This window comes from Trichoderma harzianum, assembly GCF_003025095.1.
Source record: "Trichoderma harzianum CBS 226.95 unplaced genomic scaffold M431scaffold_6, whole genome shotgun sequence".
NCBI classification, from domain to species: domain Eukaryota; kingdom Fungi; phylum Ascomycota; class Sordariomycetes; order Hypocreales; family Hypocreaceae; genus Trichoderma; species Trichoderma harzianum.
This window is the reverse complement of record NW_020209254.1, coordinates 1,826,392-1,848,618: the sequence shown is the minus strand read 5'-3', so window position 1 is coordinate 1,848,618 and position 22,227 is coordinate 1,826,392. Positions and strand designations below refer to the sequence as shown.

Here is a 22,227-nt window from a genome sequence, read left to right as displayed (position 1 = left end):
AAAGTGCGCATCTTCGCTTCTAAAGCATCCGAAAAACAGAGGTCGAATGAGTTGTTCCGAGAGGCGAAGATGCTGCGATTTCTCCAAAAGGACCCTCACCCGAATATACTGCGATTTGTCGATCTCTTTGCAGAGCATTCCTTCGAAAGGACTTACTTGATTATGGAACTTGTGCCGCACGGCGAGCTGTTCAACTATATCGTTTTGAATACGCGCTTATCGGAAGACGAGTCCCGAAAGGTGTTCCTGCAGTTGTTTTCAGCGCTGGAGTTTTTGGTGAGTTTCTTTTCTTACAGAGTGACTACATGTATCCAGCATCCAACTTGACTATCCTTCAATTAAAGAACAGTAGCAAGCGAGATGTAGAGGAAATACTTAGTATTTCAAGTATCTGTTACTGTCGCTACCTTGTTCTAGTATCTGATATTACCGCTATATTGTTCTACTATCTGCTACTATCGCTACTTCCCTCTAGTATCTACTACTATCGCCACCTTGTTCTAGTAGCTGATATTACCGCTACTTCCTCTTGTATCTGCAATTATCACTCTTGGATTCGGTATACGAGACATTGGATAGCCAACTTGGATTGCTGGTTACAAATCCCTTTGCTTACGACCGTCAGGCGATTGAAAGCGTTTCTCCGCTCAGTGATTTACTGACAGTGTTGATAGCATGATCAGGGATGCATCCACCGCGATATCAAGCCTGAGAATATTCTATTAGCAGATGAGAAAAACCTGGTCATTAAGATATCAGACTTTGGATTGGCCAAAATCATTGGTCCTGGTACTGAGAAATGGGAGTGGGTAACGACCCTTTGCGGAACACCAAGCTGTGAGACTCTCCTCATCTCCTGCGTCTTCTTTTCTCCTTCAGTCTATTCGAGCAAATAGATAGCTAAATGTCCCTAGATGTGGCCCCTGAGATACTGGCGACTGATTCAAAACGAAAATACGGGTTCCCAGTGGACATTTGGTCCAGCGGAGTCGTCTTGTACATTTGTCTATGCGGCTTCCCACCCTTTTCTGATGAATTGTACTCTAAAGAGTTTCCGTATACACTCACCCAGCAGATCAAAACGGGCAGATTCGACTACCCATCACCGTATTGGGACCCAGTTGGAGATCCGGCGCTCGATCTGATTGATAGCATGCTGGTTGTGGATATGGAGAAGCGGTTTACCGTCAAGCAATGCCTTGAGCATCCTTGGATGCGAGAAGCGGTTCCCCAGATACTGGAAGAGCCTATCAGGTCTGAAAGCCCGGAGCCAATGGAGGAAGGGGAAGAAAGAAGAAATGCTCCATTTCAAAAGAGGTCGTTAATTTCGGATCTTAATAAGTAGAACCTTGCATGGGATTGGCAAGGTTAGAGCATCTTTGTATGGTCCAAAAAGCACGAGTGAATGGGTGCATAAAAAACAACTCAACAAGTTCAAATCACTAATCCAGGCAGCACTTGTTTCTTCAGTGATTAACTCATAAGCTACTGACAGTCAACTCATTAATACCTACCATCTCATGTTGCTGTCACCCGATTCAGCCCTGCAGGTTCCTGGATAGAGCAGTGACCTGCAAGTGCCGTTGTTGAGGCGGCACTGCCCCGCCAAAAGGGCCCATAGGGGTACCTCCCCAAGCTCCCGCGGCTGGTACCTCCCTAACAGCTTCTTGGCAGAACACGGCATGCATGGCTCGTGCGCCCCGATGCTTAGCCTGTGATTCCGGTCCTTGTCAACTCCAAAGCTCGACTTTAAGGAGACGCGAACCTGCAGCTTTGCGCACACGACCATCCTCGATACCGCACGCAATTCCCCGAGCGTGACGACCGTTTACGAGCCGAGCTCAATACAGCTACAATCTTGAGGGTAAGCGCTCCCACTTCCGCAGCGTCCGTTTGCCAGTGGCGATTACAGGGGGGAAGGGGCAACGAGACCGTCTTCGGCGCCGCATTACTGTCATGGGACATGGTTGCTAATGCTCTTTTCTTCTCGTCATACACAGCGTAATCGCGTCAAGTTCATCATCAAACTATCAAATATCCTTTCATCTATCAGAAAACATGGCGGACAAGCCAGCAGAGGTCGCTGCGACGAGAGAGAAGTTGGAGGGTAAGTCGCGATCCCACATCACCAGCACAAGGGGAAGCTTGGCTAACGGTTGGCATTGCAGCACAGATCAAATCTGCAGACATGGTAAGATCAACCCGGAGAACTGGCCAACCCGAACGACCCAGCTAACGATTTCGACAGACGGATGATATGCAGCAGGAGTGTATAGAAGTTGGTACGTTGGATTCGACAACCGCCGCCATTGGCAGGGAAAGAGCCCACACATGAGAGAGGAGGAAACTAATGATGGAACTGTAGCTCAGGAAGCCATGGCCAAGTTTACCATTGAGAAGGTATTTATTTATTTACCAGACACTATGTTGCGATCGACAACAAGTACTGACAACACATGATAGGATATTGCACAGCACATCAAGCGAACAGTCAGCCCACCTGCCCTTATACGAGACGAGACGAGTTCTTACTAACCATATATGGCGGTACAGTTTGATGAGCGAAAGGGCCCAACCTGGCACTGCATTGTCGGCCGAAACTTCGGCAGCTTTGTCACTCATGGTACGTGAATGACTGCTGCTGCGCTGTGATACCCTCCCTGTTTCAAGGTCCGGCTGCCGGCTAACATTATTTGGCATCTACAGAGACTAAGCATTTCATATACTTTTATCTCGGCCACTGCGCCATCCTGCTCTTCAAGACGCAGTAAACCCTAGAGCGATGAATACACGAGAATAGAATATGACACTTGCGAGAGTTGCGACCACGGCTGTTCTTGTTTGAGGCGTGGAAGCGGCGTCATAAACATGGGGGAAAGTGTTTGATGTGCACTTTGCGGCTTCTTCTTCAGAACTTGAATTATTATTGTGTGTATTATCAAAAATAGAGATGAAGTTTTATTCTCATCACCAAGCAAGCTGCATCTAGCTATTATGCTTTTATCATGTGATTCCAAATCTTCTTTTCCCTTTCCCACATGATTAACTTTGTCACATCACAGGATCGGCATTAAATCGAGTCAATCTATCATTTCATACAAAACGGCAAAAGGGAAGAAAAAGAGGGGGCAAAAAGGAAAATGATCCAAGCTTATTAGGCGACCTCCCGACGAAACATTCTTCAGCATGGCCCCCCCTTCTCCAGATGCATGTCTCAACAAACACTTGCATGAAACTCGCATCTTCATCTCAGACAGCCACTTGCGAAGCCCTCCCTCCTTTTTTTTCCTGTGCCGCGCTATAGAAAAGAAACCGCCGCCTCGTACCCTGGATGTAGAATCTACAGTAGTTGGATGTATCAGAGGTCCCCCTCACCTCACATTTGCCCCTCCGTTGCTGCATTGGAAGGATTTTCCATCTTCCGTTGCTGTTGGGTTTCTTTGCATTTTTTTCTGTTTTTTTCTTCATGTACCCCAAAAGGATTGACGAATCGTGTTTCGCTGAAGAGTCACTTTTTCTTCTGTTTCATGCTGTGTTACCTGAGTAGTGCAGCACCAGCCTATCAAAACTGCAGAGACAGCAAAGCTGGATTGGTTTCCGCATACGGTAGGTACATGTAATAGTACCAAAGAAGATGGACATACAAAGCCCAAATAAGAGAAACCCCGAGCAAAAAGGCGCAACTTGCTGGAAATCTCTCCGAATCGCTCTCCCCCAGCCTTTTTCTCTCAAAGTTCGCTTTTTAGTTTAGCAGCTTCGCCTAGCAATCAGAATGGGACGAGTACACGCTATTTGCACCTGTTAGTCCCATCGCCCGCCGAAATGTCACTGGCAAACTGGCAATTAACGGGATAAAGCAAAGCTCGTCCACAGCCCAAATTTCCCAACCGCAGCGCGCATCCAGGCGGCCAAAGCTAGATGAAGCTAGCCCCCAAGCTTTTTTCATTCTTTTCTTTTCCTGTCCATGCCTGCTTAGCCCAATATTTCAGTGTCAGCCAGCCAGCCGAAACAAAAGAAAAAAAAAACAGCTTGCGGCCTATCATGCGCGTCCATTGCAAGAAAAGCAAAAACCTGCATTTCCCCTTCATCCAATGATCAAACAAACCAAAAGGCTGCGGAAGGCCCAATTTGCTTCCCCGTCTAAATTCAAAGAAGGCCAGACTAGCCGAGATTGGTCCGTTTTGACGACGGGCTCTTTTTTTTTTGTCATTTGTGCTTCTTTTTTTGCTTTTTTTTGCTTTGTTGCCCACACCCCGCATTTCCCTCGCCACGTTAGTACGACGGTCCAGGTTCAAACTATTTGGCTTTAGCAGCAGTCTTGTGGCTTGCGTAGCCCAAGGGAAACAAGAGACGAAAAAGATGGTGGCTGTAAGCCGGCGAAGGGAAACAGCCCAAAACTGCTCAGGAGCATATCGGTTGCATTGCGGGATCGGAATCGGGGCAAATGCGCTATCCAGCAATCAGTCGGGCCATACTCCGTACATGCATAGCGAAACTGCCAACAGCGGCTTTGCGCTTTCTCCCTCCTCTCTCTTGTCCTTCTTGTCCGTTGTGCTATTCTCCGCGTGTGTCCAAGGGTCGTGCCGGGGAGCATGGGGGCCGTCCTCTTTTATCAATGGGTCGAGTCAGCCCGGTTAGATGTCGCATTGCAGAGTCGGGGAGAAAAGCAAAATGGCACACCGATATATCGCATGTGCGAGGACGGAGCCCCGTTCCCACTCTCAGATGCAAAGTCGACGCTCTTTTCATCTCATCCTCGGTCGTCTCATCCGTCCTGGCATTTCATTCTCTTTCTGACGGCTCGTTCTGTACCTTGGCATGTATACCAGTACAGTACTTGGAGGTGGCGGCAGAACGGTGATTAAAGACCTAGGCTAGCCGTGGATCGTTGTACACACCCCCCCTCTGTTCTGGATGATCTGACCCCGGGTCATGCAATCAGCCTTGGACCCCTCAGAGAGCAAAAAAGGCACATCCATGTGGCTTCGCTCTAGCTGTTTATATATTGGTCGCACGCAGAGGGAAACGGTGCCAATGCTGGTTCACGCTGGCCGCCGGGCCATTGAACTGCTTCTTCGGAGAGAAAAGGGAGGGGTGGAAAGGCCCGAGGATACATATTAGAAAGAGACGCAGGAAGGGCTTCAATCGGTTCAATTCAGCAAACCGTCTCGTCTCGGGAGTGCCTGTCAAAGCAAATCATGCAGGAGAAATTCAAAATTCACACGGAGTACTTTGGGGCCGTCGTAACTCGGGCAAAAACAAGACAAGAATGAATGCAGCTCATACAGGTGCCTCTTGTACTGCGGGGCCCTTCGTCCAAGCACAGGCCAAAAATGGCTCCATTGCCATGACAGCGCTCGACTCACTCACCGAACAGCACCCGCAGGACCCTTGTTCATCAATCAACGATCCATAATGGCTTCTCACTGTATTGTATTGTCCGAACGGCGGAAATGTCGGGGGGCCTTGCGTGACGTCCCGCTACCCTGATAGGATAGGCAGCAAGAGGCAGTTTTTTTTCCCTTCCGGTTTCTTGGTTTCTCATCAGTTGCCAAATGACACAATCAAGGTCCACAAAATGCCGCCGGACCCTCTCCCCAAAAAGAAGACCAAGCCAAACAAGAGCTACCCCGGCGGGAGAAAAGAAACCGTTGGAAGAGGATGGGTAAGGCAAGACTAGCCCTTGATTACAGATCATCTGATGGGAACGGGACCACGGAACGAGTCGCGGAACAAGTCACGGACAGAGAGTAGTCACGGAGTAGCTGGTACGAGTACTACCTTGATATTGCATGGTGACGGTGTAAATGTACCGGAGCAGTCAGTTCTCGTGAGCGAAATATGCGTGGGGAGGGAGCGAAAGAGAAACACCTGGGCGGATAATGCCGAGATCGCTTGATCACCCATCACCATGGGGAACCAATAGAATGCGCGGCGGCCAGATGACCCAAGCAAGTACAGTACTCCCGGGTCGGGTATGTACCTACACATGTCTGTTGGTTGTGATGGTTTTCGTTCTTACGCTACGGCTCTTTTAGTTTCCTAGCTTTACCGTGCTGTTGGGTACTATAGTCGATCTCATAAATCGACAACCCGGTATATCGCGAAACAGAAAAAGAGAAACGGCCAAGAGCAAAAGAACACACACAAAAGTGAAGCAAAAAAAAGAGAGCCATTTAAAAATTTTCCACAGGTAGGTATAGACGGGTAAATCTCATGCATCTAGACTCCGGCAAAACTGATAAACGGCCAGGCCCTGCGGTCGACCGTACATACGACCTACATAGAGCAGCAAGCAAGCAGCGGTAGCTGCAGGCGACGGCGTCATGGCCGGCTGGCAAAAAAGAAATTTCCAATACATTTCCGCACTAGGCATGCATTAGGAAGTGGAATCGGTATAAATACGTGGAGAGGAGCGAGGAAGCCCAAAGAGATGTGGTTGCGTGTGTCATTGAGGCGCGGTGATGTTGCCATAAGAAAAGGCAAAAAAGAAAGAGACAAAAGAGAGTGCATCCATTTGAAGAAAGGCCCGTCAATAAGCAATCAAATGCCGGGCGCAGCGTGACTTATTAGCAAGTGAGAGAGAGAAAAGATCCCCCGGGAATTTCACTTGTGCGACATCCGGGTGTCTCAAATCGGAAACAGAGAAACCTGGAAAGCTTCGTCAGGCGATTTCCAGACGCAAGTCAGCGGTCCTGCTCATCTACCCCGTCGATGGGACGCTCATCGTACTACGAGTACTAAAAAGAGAAGAATAAATCACGATGACGGGGGGAAGAGGGTGATGCGTGTGCTCGTACTGCTGTACAGGCACAGGCATCACGCAGATGCAAAGGAGAAGAGTAACATCGCGCCATGCACCGACCACCAGAGATGCTGCACCGGGACCTGAGCGAGGCGTCCCGCGAAGAAAGCCATGGATCGGAGACGGCCAGTGGGAAGAATCTACAGTACTGTATGTACAGCGGTTTCTGCGATACCCCCAGGCAAAAGGCAAAAAAAGGCACATCATTACAAGCATACACACAGAGATGCGTCCATGCATACACCAAGAAAAAAGATCAAAAAGTACATCCAGACTCTGCGGTTGAAGCGTCTCGTATCGAAGCAAATCTGACTTTCGCTTTGGTACCCCGAATGTACTCGTACTCGTACGAAACAAAGTCCGGCCATCGGGCGCAGAGGTACCGGGTCGTCGTACCTGCCTTGCTGCTGCACGCTTGGGAGTGTGGCGCACCACGCCATGCCCGATTTGCATGACTTGCAGCGGGCCTGTCCGCCATTGCCCATCTAGCCTGGCAACCTGGAAGTAAGAGTACAGGTACTGTACTGTATTGAACGGAGTACCTGAGGCTTGGGTAAGGTCAATGCTTTGGCCTGGTCTGATGTGGCTGGTGTTTGATGTTTGTTTGCTGAGATTGGGCTGATCTCTCTTGACCCATCCCGGTTTTGCTTCCAAAAGGTCGGGAAGGGATTCTGCAGACCTCAACACACACACTTCGAGATCCGTCTGTCAAATCACTTTTATATACTCGCACATACACAACAAACACGCCCCCCAAAAATGCGGGCAAACCGCAGGGCCTCCCACATGCGCTGTCAGCGGCAAGCAACGCCAAATGTGGAAGCTGGCGATTGGGCCCCGCGACGGGACAAACAGCGGCACGTGCCAGCAATTCATCGCTCATGCGGCCTGCTATTCTCGCACGCACATGGAAGCCGGCGGTGATTGGCGAATCCAGCCTTGGGATGATCCCGTTGCAGCAACACCCAGATTCTTGGGGTGACGGCCGTCGACTTTGTGCTTGGCGGAACAGACTTTGGACTACTTTCTCTTCCTTTTGCTGTCGTGGTCCCCAGAACGGCTGTCGCCTTCTATCTCCCCGACAACTTAAAAAGAGCCAATGCGCTGCGGCTTACAGCCCGCCCTGAGCCTTGCCTTTTAATGTTTTGCCAGCTCGTATTCCCCTCCAGAGCGCCGTCTTACAAGCCCCGAGTACCAGTACGGTACTTTGTCCATACTCCAACTTCCCATGTACTACCAGGTATCAATCAGCTGGGGGCCGTCTCCCAGCGGGCGCGCGCCTGTTTGCGAATCTCATCACCGGGGTTCTAACCGCCGGCAAAGCCCTTGTCTCGTTGTTGGTCTGCCAGATCGTCTCAGGCCAGCCAGCCTCCAAACAACAAAAAGAACCTGCTTTGAGGGTTTTATCCTCTGGCCGCACGACTGTTGCATCTCCCCCATTCCGGTGGCACTGGTCAGATGATTCATCCGGTTTTTGTGTGTGCAAGATGCCTCAGCGTGAGAGCTGCCTTATTGGATTGGCCGTGAGCAGAGCGCCAAGTGGTGGGGGGGCCTTCGCTAGGGATTATGTAGCCGCGGGAGATCAATCTGGAACAGACTGCGTACCTCACGGCAGTGTCGAACCAGGTGTCTCGGGCAAGGGAGATGCTCGTCACTCACAGAACGTGCTAACGTCGATACATGGCCAACCGTGGCAGAGCCATCTCCCTTGAATCGTCACAAGCCCAACGTGCTGTATGTATGGCCGCGGTTGCCATGGTAGGCTTAGCACCACGTCGGATCAGACCTGCGATGAGATGGTTCGTGCAAGGCGAGGCGAGGCGTATCGACGTGGTAGCAAGTCGAGTAGTACGTGCTAGCCAGCATCAGATCAATTTGCTCGCTCCCAGATCCAAGTCTCGTTCAGGCCTTGGGGGGGTGCCAGTACTGTCTGTACATATTGGAGTGGGATCATTATACGTGGCTGCGGCACTGCCGGCCGTCAGCCAGCCAGCGGTGGCGAGCGACGACCTGCACCAAAGGCAGGCATTACTGCTACTTGCGTAGCATTGCGTTCCAGACATGGCAAAGGCCGTTGCGCCGGATTGCATTACCCAGCCGCTTTAGCCAGGCCAAGACGCTGGTGCAGCGAGTGAGACGACAGAGGCGTCTGTTTCTCGCTTGTTTGAGCAGAGGTACATACTGTACGAGTGCAGACAGACCGGGTGCCCATTCATCGCGTATGCGCATGCAGGGTGTAGTAGCACGATGCTAACGAATGAGTTCTGCTCGGGCTCGAAATGGAAAAGAAGCTCATTTGGCCCACGTCCAACAAACCGACTGTCTGGTCGTCCGCGGGTGGCTTGCGGTGATCAAATGTCAATATTGAAATAAATAGCCCCGGTGGAGCAGGCTAATACTGGCGCCGGCGTGCGGTACCAAAGCTCCAGGCCTTGCTTGGCTGCTCGCAGATTGCTGCCAGCTAGGGATACCAGGGAGGGATGCCTCCGTCTATCTGCAATACAAGCAGCTCTGCAGAGAGAGAGCGCAGGGCTAGCCACCGCTGACTTGAGCACAGAATGTTTCAGAGGCTAACCTGAGATTGAAGATGGGCCTCCAGCACGGTCGCTAGGAACCCGTCAGCAGCAGCTCCGAAGGATTCAGGAGCCAACCAGCAACAGCAAGTCGAAGAACGTTGAAGCTGCTTCAAGCTGTTTCTGGCTGCCTCTGCTTGCTGCTACTGTACTGTTAGCTCGGGCAGCGGAATGTACTCGTATACATCATCACTTCTACCAGCTGACGGCAAGATTGCTTTCCGGCGCGGGCACCGAAGCCGTGACGACCTGCGACTTTGACATGGGGTACGAGTGATGAACGTGGGAAAAGGCCGTTACTAACGACAGCTGACTGGTGGCCATGCAAGTCTATCGCGGGAATGTCGCACACACCCCCTCCACTAATATCGACGCCCATTTTTTTCTTCTGCTTCTTCTTCTTCTGCTTGACCTTCATGTAACATTGGCACGGTACCGAGGTAGGAAGTAGTAGACATGCATGGCTAGAGGTATACAAACATCAGCTTTAGTTAGTAAGGCGAGCAGGAAGAGGTAGCTCAAAGCCCGGAACCAGTTCGCATCTGGATGGGCTGATGCCTCCCGCAAAAAAAGCATCCAATGCGTCCTTGCACACTCCTTGCGCCGGCCGGTGACCGAGCGATGTCCAGATCCCCCCCCAAAAAAAGGCGGCCACCAGCCACGAACTTGGCGTAGTCAATGTTCACGTTCGCATGCCGGTGCAACGTCCATGTGCATGCAATGGCGATACAAGACATGCCCGTCGGCGACGTCAGCGGGCATTTTGCCTTGCAAGGCCAGCTCACAAAAAGGAGAAAAAAAAACGTCAACGCTGCCTGTCCTGTCCTGTCGGGCAAGGCGAGAGGCGGAGAGGCTGTGACGCGCTCTGCATGTACCGTTGGATCCTTACTAATGTACATGTACACGTACAGCTACACGTACAGCTACACGTACAGGTACGTCGAGTGCCCGCAAGAGCTGTGCGCTGCGTGATGTCAGCGCTCGTGTCGTGTGCCACCAAGTTTCTCGCCGGCCCCCGTGAGATGAGAAGCGCAACTCGAACTCACCGAGCCCAAAGCGGCGCCGCCATTGGTCTGCAGGTATTCTCGTATGCATGAGAGAGGAAATATCAGGTTGGTGCCCTAAGATGCAAATGGGCACAAGATGGCAATGGGCAGCGAAGATGCTCCCTCTCAATGAAATCCCGGGTTTGGGGGTTGAAACGGTACATACCCGGGTACCGTACTTTTCGACACACGTCAAGATGCGGCTTATAATAGCCTCATTTCAAGCTACATGCCGGACCAACTTACCCTGCAAACACGTGCATTGACGATCATCCTTCCAAGCTACGGGCGCTGGACGCTGTACGGAGTACCTCGCTGCTGCATCATGTACCTCTCTGGCTTTCTTTCTAGGCCGTCTGGCAAATAAACTTGGGGTGTTCTGTCGAGATTATGCTGGGTCTGCTAAAGGACGTGCAGTCGTATCGCGCGCAGCCCCCAGCTTTTTTTTTTTTTTTTTTCTTTCTCGAAGGAATTGCCCAGTATTTTAGATGCTGCTGAAACAATCACCGGCCGTAGGGCTGCTGTCAGCAGAGCGCAACCTCACACCCTCTCTGCTCGCCCAAAAGGCGTCTGTGTGATGCTGATTGGACATTGTCCTGCTACACAGATTGTCCAATACGGAGGCGCGACTGTCAGGGAAATTCCAAGCGACGCTCGCAGACGAATAAGGCGGCGTGGCAGTCACCCGGTTCCACATGACACTGCAGTCCGCTGAGAACGACGGCGGCGCTATTTGCTGCCGTAGAGTACAAAGGGTCCCTAATGGAAGTAGAGAAGAGGGATTGACAAGATGCAATCAGCACGGGATCAACCCAAGAATTCGGCCGTTTGATATCTACTGGGTGAAGCAGTACTTGCGTGTGCGTGTGTACGGACGTCGGTGCTAAGCTCCCATGTTGTCATGGCTGTCGTTGAATCTTTTACCGTCTTGCTGGGTTAGCTCCCTGCTCCGGTGATCCCCATCCAGCTTAGGCCGGGTGGTACCGGGGAGATACATACCGCTCACTCGTCATGCGGATAGCAACCTGCTTCATGTACAGGATCATGCCCGCGGATGACTCGCAAGGCTTCGTAGGGCACATGTACTCTGTAGGTATCTGCACGACGCTGCAAGGCTTGACTCTTTTCTTTTATTCTCTTTTGCTTCGCCAACTCCAGTCTGCTCGACTTGCCAGGATCAGGAGCTCGCTAGTGTTTGTACGACTGTGGCTGCATGCACGTACATATCGACAGCACTCGCTTGGCCTTTTGCCATGACCGCCCGCTGCCAGAGGAAATGGGAGGGGGCGTGGCCTGAGAATTGGCCCTTTACTGGCAAATGCTGGCGCAAAAGTGCAGTGTACTCGTACAGAGCAGTAGTTAATAGCACCAGAATCCAGAGGGACAGGGCCACGTTCGGTTCTACATCCGTTCTGCCAGAGATGTTCCCTTCGAGGGGCACAAGGGCAGCCACAGCACATTCTAGAGTTAGGGCCTGTGCGCCGCTGTGCCTGATGAAGGAACAGCAGTCCCGCAGATAGACATACAATCACGCACGCATCTTGACTGTATCCATTGCTTCGTTGGTGGTGGGCTGTTATTGATGAGCAGAAAAGGGGGGGCCTAGGCAAAGGAGGTGAAGAAAAAGGACCAGAAAAAAAGTCCAGACAAAAATCTGATATGGGGCAACTGCATCTGCTCCGTAGATGAGATGGGTCAATGCCTTGGGTAAGGAATCATAAAGTACCAGACATGGAGGCGATTGAAGAGGCCAGACGCAGGGGGGAAGAAAGATCAATGCAATGGAAGGTCTCGAGACCTGGGGGCAGTGAGTGAATCAGCGCTGCTCTGGTCTGCGCTGAACTGAACTCAACTGACCTGAATCAATGAAGACAAACTGAGGTCAATCTGAAGTGAAGTCAATCTCAACCACACTAAAACCGAACTGAGCCACCAATTGCACAGATCAACCACCTTTTGATGCCTTGCCTGCCTCGGGTACGTGTACATGTGCAGTACGAGTACAGCACAGCACCCTCCAGGTATGTGCAAGCAACTGGCTGGTCCGGCGTGTGTGTCACAGCAGATAGAGACTGCGCTCAGCGCCTTATTTTGGCCCAGCAGGAGAAGGCTCCGAGCCGGGTGGAATGAAGGTTACCCGACCTCACAGGTACTTGGCCCTTGTACCGCAAGGCTAAGCCCGGTGGCGTTAGGCTGGGAGCTCCTTGGCCTGGCGGAGTACCGCGGTGCCCTGGCCCGCCTTTTTGTCGTCCTAGGTACCGGATGAGGTCCCGTAAATGTCGACCCAGCACGTCCAGAAGTGGCCGTTGAAATCAGTCAACCCCAGCACGGCCAGAAGTGGACGCTGGGAATTCGTTGGTCGGCCCAATAGTGGTTGAGCGCTGCTGGGCATCGCCGCAACAGCGCTGGAAAAGCCTCTGCCAGCCTTGGACCTTCTGCTGGAACGTTGGCTGCGCGCTGAGCAAAGTACTCGTACCTCGCTACCTGAGCCTCTAGCTCCGGGTACCTCCTCTGCTGGCCTCCACCCGTCCGGGGCCCTGTCGATGCCCTGTCGCTGCCCTGCCCAGGCGTGCGCCGCCGTGAGTCTGTAGCGTCGAGGGACAGGCAGTAGCGCGCATGTATGTACGTGTATGTACGCAAGTACTGCAGTACAGGTACTCGCACACGTACAGGTACACATACAGGTACACATACAGGTACACTCACAGGTACTCGCAGGTCCGGCCAGTACGGGCTGGGTACAAGCTGATGCATCCACCCCCTCTGCATGCGCTGCTTTGGTGGTACTGTCCACTGTCCAGCGGTAGCAGCCACGCCCTGGGCCTTGTTCCCACTCTCCCGCTCGCCGCCATTGTCTCCGCTCCCCCAACTGGAACTGTAACTTGCCTCTGCCTCTTCTCCTGCCGTAGACCTCCAGTTGCTATTCCACAACGCCTCTCCACCGCGGGAGCTGCATCATTGCACTCTTTTCCCTCTCCCACGCAACCTCATCTTCCCCGTTGCTCGGCCTGTGCCTCTGCCTCTGCGATTGCGTGCCACCAAAGCCTCCTGCTGCGGTGTTCAGGCCGGCCTTTCGAACGCTGCACGCAGTTCCGGATCTACCCATTTCCCGTATTGCAGGCCCACCGCGCTGCCTGGATGTGACTCGCCCTTTGTCCTTGAGCCTTTCTCACTTCACTTTGCCTTCACTTGCTCAACAGGTCGTCTTCACTTTCTGGCCGCCGCCGAATTCTCAATCGATCATGTGGCGTCCTCCCTGCCACTTATAGAGTTTGTTTTCTTCAGTTGAGTCTGAGTAAACAAGCGTCTTTTCTTCCACCCGTTTCCAAACTCATTTTCGGCATCTTTATACCCTCAAGACCGCCTTCTCTCCTCTTGTCTTGACCACAACAAAGCCCTCCCGTATCCGGCTGTTGCCTGCGAACTCCCGCAATTCTCTGGCTCGTCTGTCTGCCACTGGGAAGCTGCATCACACCAACCTCGCATCCACATCCTCAGCCGCCAACATGAACTCTCTCAAAGTCCCGGATAGCGGCCTGCTCCTGGCGGGTTCTGGCTCCGAGTCAGGCCTACCGCCACAGGCTTTCCACGTTCAGCTCGACAGATCGACGATCGACTCAATAATCCAGTCTTCTCGCAATGGCGAGGACCTGCGCCTCTCGCTGGGCCAAACTCCCGTAAGTCTGCCTCCTTCAAGTGTGCCCATAGGGGGTATGGGAAACCTCGTGTGCTGACTGCTCCGGGCCTGATCTTTAGACAATCCAATACGGCTCCAAATCGCACCGCATCGCCGCTCCCAACGATTCCGCCGACTACGACCTCTACCTCACCCGCCCCTTCGAGTCTACACGCCGGGCGGAGAGAATACCCAACACAACCAACGTCTTCGCGAAGCCTGCCAGGCCATATCGCCGAAAGTCGTCCACCCCTGGACTGGACTCTGATATTGAAGCTCTGCAAAATGGCTTGGCGGCACATGACGCAGCGCGAGAGAGGTTTGTGCTATTTGCATGTCGCTGTGGTGTTGTGTATTAACACCGTTTATCAGGGCTCGTGTCGTCGGAAACTTGCCAGAGTCCAAGGCCTCGGCAAAGTCCAGGGCCAAGCCCATTTCCAACTATGGCTCAAAGACTGGCTCTTTGCCAACCTCACCCAGCCTCAATGGCATCACCTCGCCTTCGCTGAACCCGACACTCACCGCATCCCAGCAAGCTATGGAACGTGCTAAGGAGCAGAGAGTGACTCTGGTTCACGAATTGGCCGTCAAGGACCGATCGACGGAATACTTGAAGAAGAAATGGGACGGCAAGGAGCACGAATTCCGATTGACCCTCGAAAAGGTTGCCGAACACAACGCCGACTCAGATACATGGACCATGCGCAAGACGTATTGGAAGGAGCTCGACCCTTGGAGCTACGATTACGCCTCTCAGGACGAGCGGCAAGTTGTTATTGACAACGCAATCCGCCAATTTGACAAGCAGAGGCTATCGGCTTACGAGGCCGTGTGGCAGAAGCTGCTTCCGAAGGAGGAGCGCGGCAAGGGAAAATGCTTGAGCCGGCTGCAGGCAAACCTGGCAAAGGGGCCCCCTCCCCCGGCACCCAAGATCAAGGTGCAGAAAGCTGACGACGGTTTCACCTCTGGCGATGGTTTGGATAGCGAGAAGATGGTACGGTCATCATCCAACCCTCTCCCTGCCAAGGCGAAGAAGGCCAGCAGCCAGGAGTCACAAGTCAAACGGCTGCTCCAACCCTCCAAGGCGGGCGTTTCCAAGCCCAAGGCGAAGCCCGCCGCCCCAAAGGCTTCTCCCACCAAGAGCAAGGCTGGCTCCAAAGGCAACGACAAGCGTATACTATCACAGGAAATCATTGTCAACTCCGATACCTCAGGCGACGAGGCTCCAGCTCCGCCTCCTGTCAAGGCGAAGCCAAAGCCTGCGGCCCCCAAGGTCAAGGACACAGTCATTGTCGCCGGTCGTCCACCTATCAAGGCCCCGACTCGCCCAGCACCTGTCAAGCGGCCTCGTGAGGATGATGACTCTAGTTCTAGCTCTGGAACGCCACTGTCGAAGCGCATCAAGCAGAGACAGCCCCTGCCCGCACCCCGACTGAAGCACCGCCCATCCGATGCCAGCGTCAACTCTCGTGGCACAGTTGCATCATCATCCTTCAAGAGCAAGAATACCTCGCCCACCAAGTCATCCCCTCTGGCTTCCTCACCACCTACCAATGCCTCCGACCTCGAGGACAACGCACCACCCCCACCCAAGCTGAAGCGAAAGACGGATATGGAGTCCAAGCCTTCGGCGGCGAAGCGACGAGCGGCGGAGAGCGTCTCGATTGAGATCCTACGCAAGGCCAACAAATTCAAGGCCTACTACCAGCAATACGAAGCATTGCACCACGAGATCTCAGCGTTGGACAACCCTCCCCACGAAAAGCTGGCCGACCTGCTGGATATGAGAGGTCGGCTTGAGAGCATGAAGAAGGAGATTTACCGAGAGTGCTCGCCTGCATGAGATTAGGCAATGACAGCACCACAACCAAGAAAATTACAGAGCACAAAACATCAACACAATATGGGGAGGTTTACGATTTACAAGTTGAAATGACGATTCGATAATAGGACCAAAAAGGGACTGGATAATTTTGCTTTTTTCTTCTTTTCCTTGTTTTTTTACATTTGGCGTTCCGGCAAACAATGAGCTTTCTGCATTTCACCCAAGGAATTTGGGCAACGGATTTTGCATCTCGCAGCGAAGGCCTTTAGGATAGGCACGCTCTGGCGCAGGATATGGCTGATACCATTCGAATTTAGAGTCTCGAGCAAAGAGACCAGCAGAGGAACATCTGTCTGAATTGCTTAGTTGATATTTCAAACACAGGGCCCTGCTACACGGGGCGAAAATTAGTGCTGACTAGGTATAGTAGTCTAGGCTTGCAGCAACTGGTAGATACAAAAAAGATACAAAAGTCTTTGAACAAAGAATGAAGTCATCGTGTTAGTTGTGTGAAGTTGCCTAGCTGTGCTGTGCTGTGACGACGATGGTTGATGTCATGCTGCCGCGGTCTGCGCGAGGGATCTAAGCCATGCGCGAAGACGATCAGTGTCAGCATGAAGATCTTTGTTGATCACTAATGCCCAGACAGATAGCTAGATTCTAGCAGATGCTACTGTAGTGTTACCGGTTTTACGGGGCAGCCGAGGGCCGAAAATGTCAAGGAGCGAACTAACGCTTGCAGCTGAAGTTGAAACAAGACTACTCGTACTGTATTTTACTCTTTCCATTCGCCCATTGCTTTTTTTTTTTTTGTTTCACGCCTGGGGTTTGTTTGATTGATGTTTGCGGGAGATTCCGTGCAAGTCCCTTTTTTTGTCGGCCCGCCTGTTCCTTTTTGCAATAATATGGATAGGTAAGTAAGCTGCGGCGGGTGTCGGGGTAACGGCAAGCGGGTTTGCGAGGAGCGGTTTATGTGAGCAATCTACCCTAGATGTTTACCTTTTTATTTGATTTTTTGCTTGTTTCTATCAAAATCTTTTCAACTTGCTTCTAGGGGATTGCTAGAACAATCGACTGCAACTTGCATCTACAGGTAGATATATGTTTACCTACTATCTACTACTGAGCAGATACACTCGTAGTATTATACAGTAGGTCTATCAAGCATTTTCTCATTGAGGTTTAATTATAAATCTACCATAACCATAAACTACTAAGCAATTCGCTTTTTTTTTCTTTTTTTAATTGGAAGGGATCCCCACGTGGGGTGTAGCAACGCCCCACCTTTTTGTATCTTTCCTTCCATTCACATCCATGGAGTGCCTGCCATCGGTACCGCCCTTTTTCTTAGTCAGGGTCCGATTTTTTTCTTTTCGTGTGCGGGTGACATCCATGCATGTGGACTCTCTTCTTATATCTTTGCTGTGCTTGTAAAGCCTCTGTTGGAAGTCATCGCTGTATATTGGAACCGATTTTACGATACGCATTTTCATCATGATAGCCCCTTAGATTTACGCTCTCTGTTGAGAGGCTCGATTTTCTTTTTTCTTTTTTCCTTTATCCATTTGGCGATTTAGAGGCGTACTTTGGCATTTTTACAGCTTTACCGCTTATTTTTTTTTCTCTTGACGACTTTGGGGTTTGCGAGATTTCAAACATGGCGACGCTCGCTCCGGAGGATTTCCCGCAGATGTGGCAGCGGCCTAGCTACGAAGAGCTCTTTGCCATTCTTCAAAGCCTGGAACTCAGCCCTCCCGTGTGGAACCACAGACAGAAACAGTCAGACATTCTTGCGCATCAAGAGTCACTCGCTACCCAGCGCAAGGCTGAGGTGACACGCTACATCTCGTCTGTCATCAGCAGCCCCCTCGCATGGATCGACGACTACGATAAGCAAGAGGCGCTCTGGGAGCTGGCAAGCAAGCGCATGTCTGAGAGATGCGGCAGGACGGCCATGGGCGAAGTCACGAGGCGGTGGCCGTTTGACGGAGACGGAGTTGCGTGCGAGCCGTTTGAGCTGATTATCAAGGAGCCTGCTCTGACGGGTGACTCACTTGGATTCAAGACCTGGGGCTCTTCGTACGTGCTGTCGCAGCATTTGCCTCGGCTTGCTGCAACGTCGCTCTTCAAGCTCTTTGATGAGACTCTTGGTCAGCCGCCTCCTACTGTTCTGGAACTTGGCTCGGGAACTGGGCTGTTGGGTGTTGCTGCTGCGGCTCTTTGGCAGACGCATGTCATTCTCAGCGACTTACCCAACATTGTTCCCAACCTCAAAGACAATACGGAGAAGAACAAGAGCTTGGTTGAGTCCCGAGGAGGATCCATGTCGGTCGGGCCGCTTACTTGGGGCGGAGAAGAAGACGAGATTGACCAGGAGCTCTTTGGTGAACCATTCCAGTTCAAGGTTAGTTGACTATTCACTACTCGTATAAAACGAAAAAATTATAAGGACGCTCTTTCTAACGTCGTTTGCGATATGAATAGCTCGTTCTCGCCGCTGATCCCTTGTATGACGATGATCACCCGGCACTTCTCTCTTCAGCAATCTGCCAGAATCTCGCTCTCGGTTCGGAATCTAGGGCCGTGGTCATGGTGCCTATGAGGGATAACATCACGCGGACTCTTTTAGAGGCTTTCAAACAGGCCATGTTGGATCTCGAGACGCCACTGTTCTGCGAAGAAGAGAGCGAGCTCGCTGGTGAGGATGACTGGGGCGATGATGAAGAAGAGGGCCAGGTAAAGTGCTGGCTGGGAATCTTTTCGCGTGGGGGGTCACCTTTGGCGACGTGATTCATAATTGACAGTGAGGTAGAGGGATATAGACGATAGACGTTGGACAAATGATGTAAAAAATGAGGTCATGATAGACTAGAGATGGGATATAGAAGCTAGATTCTTATACATAGATCCATATGGACACTTCTATTAGACTTAGACGTAGTATGAAGCTTAGTGATGCATCTCCACGCACGCAAAAGCCGAGCACCAAGATTTTCGTCCCATCTCCCGTCACCGTAAGTCTGCTTGATGCAAAGCCAAATATTCGCCGCGACCCACCTCGTTTGCTGGTTTCCCCTAGGCAACTGACCTGCTGTCTGCCAAACTGGCACGATGATTCACTGCCTCTAGGAGTCTGACCTCACTTATATGAGTCAAACTGACCTATCATTTGACAACGCGTATCGATTCTCTTATTGTTCTCTAGCACAATAGATAGGGCTGCATCAGCCACGAGGCAACTCCCGTCCCTGAATCAGAAACGCGGCCCGTTCTTTTGTATCCGGGCCTAGAAAGTGGGCATTTACCTCAACGCACCTCCTCTCACCTCCCCCCTTTTTGTGATATCCCTTACACCTAGATACATTCTCTTCAGGTTGCTTCACTCTTTCGGTATTTACGCTCTCAAACAGTTCTTCATTCCATTTTCTCTACACAGCGTTTGCGCGCTCACAAGTGTGAGAAACATCTTCCCCTCCTCTTTCTTTTGGAGAGGTGCCGACGTCGGAAGTTCTCGTGATCGGGAGCCCGGAGTATTTCTCCGTGTCGTTTCCGGCCCGGAGGATCAGGCCGGCATTGACACCGGCATCATCTTTGTGGACGCTCAAGTTTGTCCTCATATCCTTTTCTCTTTCTTCTCCCACTCTCTCTGTTTTGCTCAAATTTGAGCTCTCTACGTGATTTTCCCATGTGATTCCCCTTTTCTTTTTTTAACCCCTGTTTGCCAGATAGAACGTTACAGATAGTGGTGGTTTCCACTTCTGTACCTCAGAGTGAGTCAGTTTTGAGCTCAAGGCAAACAGAAAAGTGACGGTTGTTTTCTGTTTTCACATTTCCTTTAGGAACACAAGAGGTCGTATAAGACGCCGAGGAGTCGGAACACTCAGGAAGAGGCTTTTATACGAGCTATACGAGCTCCTGGCAAAGTCGATTTTGCATTTCGAGACATCAGTTCTACCTACGGTAGGAAGTTCTTCTTTGGAAACCTTGTGATATCCTTGTGGCCAACTTCGTATCGCGAGAGCCAAACAAGACAAACAGAGCAGCCATGGTCGGTGCGGCGCAGTATCTAGACGAGGAGATTGACTGGGTTCTCTCTGCCGTCGTCGGCAAGAAGAAGCAGTCGTACATCCAGACGAACTTCAAGGATAAGTTTGGGCGCAGCTTGAACCATAATCAGATTCGTTACATTAAGAACAAATATGGTAAAGACCCTAGGTTTAAGTATGTGTTCTGTCCTCTCCTCTTTCTACCCCTGTTCTAGAGATATTGGGGGATCCCCAGTGCAGACGATATTTATAGAACAGTAGCTAACAAGATGTTATTTGCCGCGTTTTAGTAGCCCGTTGGTGAATACTCGAGCTCCCAGAATAGCCACATCACCCAAGCCCGGAGATCCGGACGAGCAGGAAGGCGAAAATGAGAAAGGCAATGAGATTGATTTCGGAAGTCCGAGAGAGGAGAGACCATCGAGAAACACAGGGAAGCGGCAAGATGAGTCAAAGGATGAAGTGGTGGCGATGATACGGGCGAAGCGCAAGAGAGGTGCTGATGATTCGGGTTCCGGCCGGCCAAGGTATGACCTGCTTTACGAACAGTAACCCCATCATCCTGAAAGACAATATCTAACGTGGAACTCTATCAAATTCTAGGTTCATCAAGAAAATCATCGGGCCACAACGACCACAGCTTCAACGAGATCGGGTGTTAAAGACTGTTGAGTATGAGACGCCTCCACAACACTGGAACGCCCTCGATCTTCAGCTATCTACATCGCATATCAATTCGACTTCTACGCCACCAAATTCTCTGGGACATGGCTATAATGATACTCAATATCCACATACAGAAGCATATGGTAGCACGAGGCAGCAGACGCTCTCGCAATGTCACGACATCAGTACTGGCATTGGTTGGACACCATCTGTGTCGTTGACTACCTGGGGAACCGACTCTCCCGTGTTTACGAATGTCAGCCATAGCATGAACCCATCGGCTTTGACATATCCTACTTCAACGACGGAGCAGTTGTATCGTCATTCAGCCGAGCAAACTCAAACGCTCCCCCAAACGCCCACAATCCAGTACCAACCGCAGCTGGTCCAACCTCCCTCAGTCTCATCATTCTCGCCACTTATACCGAACATCACTCCGTATCCCTATCATAGCTACCAAGAGCAGCAGTACCATCAACCGTCGCAGAGAGAACAGGATGCTTACCTTCGCCTCGGACCCCCTGAGAACCCAGACTTTCCCAGTCTCACCACATCGGAAGTGGGAGGACAGCCTTCTCTAGACACTCTTTCTAGCGTCATACCATTTCCGCTCACCCCAAACTTCCAAGAGATGCCCATCGAGCCGGCATCTTCCCAGGGCATCGCCGAGCTATCGACCTTGACCTTGGCCGCAGGAGATGTCCACGAGCACCACTAGGGCTGGGTTCAGACGGCAGCCTCTGCGGCCTACGATTGCTCGATATTCAACTCCATATCACAGCCACCCATCGATTCAACGTTTCAAACTCTCAAATACAGCGGTCTTACAGCTGATACACCCCACGCCACACGCCAGTCGTTCATCAATCACCCTGATATCGCTACCACAGGGACAATTGATCCGATGCTCTTAGTTAATAATCGTACCAGCCACTCAAACTCCCCTATGATTAAACACGAAATAGAGCCCTCGTCGAGCTTATAGCCTAGTTTTGTTGTCTCGGTAGCCGATAGTTGGCCCTGGAGCTGGGGAGATGCTTTGTAGATCGTTTCACACTACTTTTTCCTACACTCTTTTCGGTAGATTGACTTCCGCGTCAAATTGTTGGAGTAAACAAACTAAAGTCTAAGGATCCAATGAAATAGCATCCAAGTCAATTGTACTTCGCTCGCTATGCTTGACACTAGTATTAAAACCACAAAAACTGACAGATAGCCTCCACATGTGAAAAATCAAACAGCCTCTAACCCTTTTGCCTTGCGGCGACGTATCGGCATCAAACTTCATTATCCAAACGAATGATTGCACGGCTCTACCCTTCATTTCATGCCCCCTTCCATAAACGGTATTCTCCGGCGTAATAGTACTATCCCCCTTTTCCATCTCCTCCCCGACGCGCCATGATCAACTCAAAGTATAGTGTAAAGGGGTATCTAGAGCGTTTTGGAAACAGGAAAGATGGTCGCTAAATCTTTGATCATGTTATCTCACTTTTCTTTCTTTCGTATTTGTTTGTTTGTTTCTTCTTCTTTTGCGCGTATTTTTTCGTTTATTCTTCTTCTTTCGGTGCGAGGGCACCTGGGAACGTA

At 51.3% G+C, this 22,227-nt stretch overlaps 9 protein-coding genes across 9 annotated transcripts; 6 read left to right on the top strand and 3 right to left on the bottom strand.

Annotated features, from left to right (window-relative positions):
• The first annotated feature begins 1,580 nt into the window (after positions 1-1,580).
• On the top strand, positions 1,581-2,996 carry M431DRAFT_508491 (hypothetical protein). The gene is made up of 8 exons (XM_024919115.1): positions 1,581-1,864; positions 2,001-2,107; positions 2,169-2,191; positions 2,249-2,282; positions 2,366-2,400; positions 2,464-2,490; positions 2,554-2,623; positions 2,707-2,996. Exons 2-8 carry the CDS (start codon positions 2,059-2,061, stop codon positions 2,769-2,771), a joined length of 303 nt encoding a protein of 100 aa, XP_024774755.1. The 5' UTR covers positions 1,581-1,864; positions 2,001-2,058; the 3' UTR covers positions 2,772-2,996.
• Position 2,997: 1 nt separating this feature from the next.
• On the top strand, positions 2,998-3,767 carry M431DRAFT_437048 (hypothetical protein). The gene has a single exon (XM_024915156.1). It carries the CDS (start codon positions 3,354-3,356, stop codon positions 3,618-3,620), a length of 267 nt encoding a protein of 88 aa, XP_024774754.1. The 5' UTR covers positions 2,998-3,353; the 3' UTR covers positions 3,621-3,767.
• On the bottom strand, positions 3,768-5,045 carry M431DRAFT_437047 (hypothetical protein). Its single transcript, XM_024915155.1, has 3 exons — positions 4,681-5,045; positions 4,504-4,606; positions 3,768-4,449 (listed from the first exon to the last, which is right to left on the bottom strand). Exons 1-3 carry the CDS (start codon positions 4,691-4,693, stop codon positions 3,915-3,917), a joined length of 651 nt encoding a protein of 216 aa, XP_024774753.1. The 5' UTR covers positions 4,694-5,045; the 3' UTR covers positions 3,768-3,914.
• Positions 5,046-6,598: 1,553 nt separating this feature from the next.
• Positions 6,599-7,086, bottom strand: M431DRAFT_436987 (hypothetical protein). The gene has a single exon (XM_024915154.1). It carries the CDS (start codon positions 7,043-7,045, stop codon positions 6,704-6,706), a length of 342 nt encoding a protein of 113 aa, XP_024774752.1. The 5' UTR covers positions 7,046-7,086; the 3' UTR covers positions 6,599-6,703.
• A 2,282-nt stretch (positions 7,087-9,368) lies between these two features.
• Positions 9,369-9,957, bottom strand: M431DRAFT_16918 (hypothetical protein). Its single transcript, XM_024913014.1, has 2 exons — positions 9,586-9,957; positions 9,369-9,521 (listed from the first exon to the last, which is right to left on the bottom strand). Exons 1-2 carry the CDS (start codon positions 9,794-9,796, stop codon positions 9,445-9,447), a joined length of 288 nt encoding a protein of 95 aa, XP_024774751.1. The 5' UTR covers positions 9,797-9,957; the 3' UTR covers positions 9,369-9,444.
• A 2,930-nt stretch (positions 9,958-12,887) lies between these two features.
• Positions 12,888-13,749, top strand: M431DRAFT_436936 (hypothetical protein). The gene has a single exon (XM_024915153.1). It carries the CDS (start codon positions 13,041-13,043, stop codon positions 13,566-13,568), a length of 528 nt encoding a protein of 175 aa, XP_024774750.1. The 5' UTR covers positions 12,888-13,040; the 3' UTR covers positions 13,569-13,749.
• A 181-nt stretch (positions 13,750-13,930) lies between these two features.
• Positions 13,931-15,943, top strand: M431DRAFT_5664 (hypothetical protein; the record flags this gene model as incomplete). The annotated part of the gene is made up of 3 exons (XM_024921492.1): positions 13,931-14,101; positions 14,181-14,419; positions 14,473-15,943. 3 exons carry the CDS (start codon positions 13,931-13,933, stop codon positions 15,941-15,943), a joined length of 1,881 nt encoding a protein of 626 aa, XP_024774749.1.
• A 1,639-nt stretch (positions 15,944-17,582) lies between these two features.
• Positions 17,583-18,715, top strand: M431DRAFT_495300 (hypothetical protein; the record flags this gene model as incomplete). Its single annotated transcript, XM_024917344.1, has 2 exons — positions 17,583-18,329; positions 18,410-18,715. The coding sequence occupies 2 exons, from the start codon at positions 17,583-17,585 to the stop codon at positions 18,713-18,715; spliced, it is 1,053 nt and encodes a 350-aa protein (XP_024774748.1).
• A 1,255-nt stretch (positions 18,716-19,970) lies between these two features.
• On the top strand, positions 19,971-21,355 carry M431DRAFT_495299 (hypothetical protein; the record flags this gene model as incomplete). Its single annotated transcript, XM_024917343.1, has 3 exons — positions 19,971-20,146; positions 20,262-20,498; positions 20,575-21,355. The coding sequence occupies 3 exons, from the start codon at positions 19,971-19,973 to the stop codon at positions 21,353-21,355; spliced, it is 1,194 nt and encodes a 397-aa protein (XP_024774747.1).
• Between the last annotated feature and the right edge of the window lie 872 nt (positions 21,356-22,227).